General features: G+C 36.3%; 1 protein-coding gene across 1 annotated transcript; it reads right to left on the reverse strand.

The window, feature by feature from the left end:
• Positions 1-3,885, reverse strand: LOC133516368 (glutathione S-transferase-like). Its single transcript, XM_061849278.1, has 4 exons — positions 3,713-3,885; positions 2,740-2,907; positions 2,458-2,597; positions 1-221 (listed from the first exon to the last, which is right to left on the reverse strand). The coding sequence occupies exons 1-4, from the start codon at positions 3,846-3,848 to the stop codon at positions 54-56; spliced, it is 612 nt and encodes a 203-aa protein (XP_061705262.1). The 5' UTR covers positions 3,849-3,885; the 3' UTR covers positions 1-53.
• Positions 3,886-4,121: the final 236 nt, after the last annotated feature.

A 4,121-nucleotide genomic window follows, 5' to 3' on the forward strand; every position in this document is an offset into this window, starting at 1 on the left:
CAAAGGAACTAATATGTGTTTTATTCGTGATAATTTAGTTATTGACTATGATATTACAATGTGTAAGGTTTCCTAGTGGCGAGGTACTCCTTAACGCCGGGCAGCGCACGCACGGTCTGTACGAGCGCGTTCACGGTGGGGTACTGCTTCTCGATCTCCGTGCCGAGGAACAGGTTAGCGCTCTCCACGATGCCCACCAGGATGAAGTCGGCCCAGCTCAGCTGAAAAACAAAATGATCGTAAAGATATTTTCAATTCAACACACACGTTGCTCAAAACGACGTTTTTATTCCACCGATTTTTGACTCATAATCCTAGATATTAAACACGCGTGCTTTTTCAGTATATTATAACACTCGTGCTTTTTCATTATATTATCCGACTGAGTTAAGAAGGTACTGATTGCTAATAATATGCATGGGACCGTTAATTTGGTCGAGTAATACATTTTTTTAACCAACTCTTAGATTTCAAATGTTAGTTCAAAGAGGTTTTATTAGAGGACAGGGTAGATGGCGCTTTCTGGCAGTACTGGAGTAGCCGACATGGCCATAATAGTCAATGTACTACATTATAAAATAATTATTAACATAGGTTTAGTCATATATTAGGTAATAGTTACTAATATAATATGGAAATTTAATTCTGAAATTTGTCATACCAAAACATAATGTATAGATTAAATTATCTCGAAAATTACATTAATGAATAAACATAACATTTTATCGATTCGATCTACATCCGCCGAATAGAAATACGAAAATATTAGCTTTTTACAATTTTTTTATTGGCTGTTTGTCGATTTCGTTCACGCCTTTGCCTTGCGCGCGCATTGGAATCGTGCGTAAAAAACAAATAACGCGCCAGCCATTTCCGTATTTGTCATAAAATTGGAATAGTTTTGCAATGGTTTTGCATGTTTTTAGTTTATATATTGATTGTTTTTAGTTTATATAAGAATGTCATTTTCAAGCATTGACATATTTTTCAAGCATTGAAAATGAAGAACACATAAAATTGACGCTGACGCAGCATAAAATTGGCGGCATATGAAATTTTTATTCAGTGGAAAATCAGCAAAAACGCCCAGTCTTTCTTGGAAAACGTGTTGGTAGCTTATTTCAATGAACTGTCGAATAAGTGCCTACAAGCCCAGCACGCTTTGGTGCAATTATTTGATGTTAAAACTGTAAGCCACCATTTTGAAAATTGTACTTTTTAATGTTTTGACAAAAAAGAAACTTATTTAGAAGTTTTGTTTTTTCCTCCCAAGTGTGTTGAAAAAACGTCGTATGAAACGCGTGTGCATTGGTCTTTACCCACATCGGTTTTCTTATTGCGCGCTCGCTTACAGCTCGCGCGCACAATATCGCCTCGTGTGTAATGATGGCAACTTAGCACACTTGTATCATAATGTACTATTACAGTACATATCGTGCAACTTTACCGCACTAGTGTAATAATTTAGCAGATTACGTAACTAAGTCAAAAAAATTAAGGGCCATATGTACTGTAAAACGTTGTGCGATTAGGTAATTCCTATTTTTCGTACTTGTATCGTAATGTACTATTGTGCTATGCTTGTTTTTATAGGGATTTAATGTTATAAGGTAATCCCTGTCAGTCAATCTTCGGGCAAGCAACAAGTTTAAATTTTTATACAGCTTGCCAAAGTACCTTAATACTTATATAAGTAGTATGTGTGTTTGTATTTAATAGTCTCCATATTTAGCTCCTTGCACTACCTGTTGACTTTTGTATGAGTTCGAAATTTCCTGCTACCTAAAGGTTGTCTGGAAGAGATCGCTTTTTAGCGATAAGACCGCCTGTTGTTACCTGGTTCTATTTTCCTTTAAAAATCATTTGTAGTTTTACACTTATGTAAAATGTATAATTGTTGGTGCAATAAAGAATATTTACTTACTTACCTAAGGTCACATCTAAAGTATTTTATTATTATGTTTATTAGTAGGCTCAATTGAATCTGTCAATATGACTGGTTGGTATGAGTGATAGGTATGTAAATCAACTATATTTAGAGAGCAGGCTGCTATTTTATCATTGTTATAAAAATCACCTAACCTATCAAACCTACCTACAGGTAGGTAGTTATATCTTATTAATATCTTATAATTATATTCATATTTCTATAAATCTTCAAATATTCCCCTAAATCATTTTAAGTGAATAAAATCATACTTGCACAGTCTGTGCTATTTTTTTTAATTTAAAATTAATATTTTTAAGTTAAAGTAAATAAAATAGTATCGCTTGCTTGCTAGTTTAAATGAATAAATTTTCAAGTTTAATTGTTATTTTATACTGGGACGCAGTTATTTTTATTGCAATAGAGAACCCGCTAATTGTTTATAATAAACAATAATTTGATGATGCAATTTAAATAGTTGACATTTAAAAAAGTGAAAGCGAGCAGTTTGTAGTTAAAGACTAGCTTACCTTGCCGTTGAAGAAACCTTTGTTGGCTTTCAGTTCCTTTTCAAAGCGAGAGAAGAAGAAATCAACTGATTCGTTGATGATTTCCCTTTTAATGGCCTCCTTCCGAGTAGTATCAGTCTCCTTGATGAAGGTGACGATCTCTGGAGACCGAAATACAATGTTGTTAATAAAAAAATCTTGGTTGTATGATTCATTATGTTGCACAAAAATATGTTTATAAGTAAAACATAGGCAGGCCAGGCAGGCAGGTCCAATAATAATCCTGGTGAGGTGCACACTTACTGCTCCAGAAGTCATAGATGTTGAAGACGATAGCGTCCAGCACGGCCTGTTCCCAGGGGTCGGTGGGCAGGAGCTTGAGCTGGCTGGCCACGTAGCGGGCGATCGCCAGCGACTGGTTCAGGGTTCTATTGCCCTCCTGGTACAGAGGCAACTGACCGTATGGGAGTGCTGGAATACAATGGAGATGAAATTAATAAAAATCTTTTTGTTCTAGGTATAGAATGACCTATAGAGCGGTCATGGCCGAGTGGCTTTGACGTCCTTCAATCTGAAGGTTGCGGGTTCAAATCCTGTCAGTTTTTCGGAACTTATGTACAGAGTATGATTTGATATTTAAGTACCACTAGCTTTTTGGTGAAGGAAAACATCGTGAAAAAATCTGCATACATCCGTGAAGAAATTCACAGATGTTTGTGAAGTCCCCAACCCACATTGGACCACCGTGGGGGCTCAAAACTCTCACGCGCAGATGACGCCTGTGCCCAGCAGTGGGAGTATTTATTAAGACATATAGCCGGGCGGAAACAAATTTAATCCCGTTCCCAAAAGTTTCCCGTTTTACTATAATTAGCTAAAATTCTGAAAACAATTTAAAATAAATCATAGTGAGATTTAAGTAACTGTAACTAAAACTTACAATTACCTAGGTAGGTAATGGACGTGCAAATATAAAGATGTCGAGCGAGTGTCATGAATACACCAGCTGACGCTGACATGGCCACAACCATTTAATAGGGTTATACCAATATAACTCTGCAGCGAATTTAATTGCCCAGACTGTGTAAGTGTTATTTTAAATGTCAAACTTCTTTGGGCTTAAAATCGCTGCAGAGTTAACCTGGTCTAACTCTTGTAGCGTGCAGATGTAATTACAACAAATATAATAACGTAGGTATTTAAAGTTTATCAATTTTATCATCAAAAAAAGAAGAGTATTATTGGAAACATTATCAGAATAGATGCAGGTACTTACAGTCTTTCACACTCTTAATAGGCCACTCCGAAAGCTCGTACCTAATGTCCTCGAACCTCTGCCCCCCATAGTGAAGGATGTACCTGATAGACTCGGCAATGCCGTTTACATTCAAATAGTGAAGTTTCTTGGACATCTTGATGCACTCAACCCCTGAGAATGACGGGCGTAAACATCAGCACGCCCCATTTTATAATAAGAATGGGTTTGATAACCGTCCGCTGTTGATGAAATGTTAAAAGTTCAACCAAATAAAGATAATGACCATTATGACTATTACTTTTATTAATGATTTCGAAGGGGCCCAGCTTGTAAACGCTTGCAACTCGAATGGTATCACAAACGTTTTGTAGATTCGGACACTAAGCAGATATAAAATGATTAAATATGTTGTCACGTTAGGGAAAAG

Source organism: Cydia pomonella, chromosome 3 (genome assembly GCF_033807575.1).
Source record: "Cydia pomonella isolate Wapato2018A chromosome 3, ilCydPomo1, whole genome shotgun sequence".
Taxonomy (NCBI): domain Eukaryota; kingdom Metazoa; phylum Arthropoda; class Insecta; order Lepidoptera; family Tortricidae; genus Cydia; species Cydia pomonella.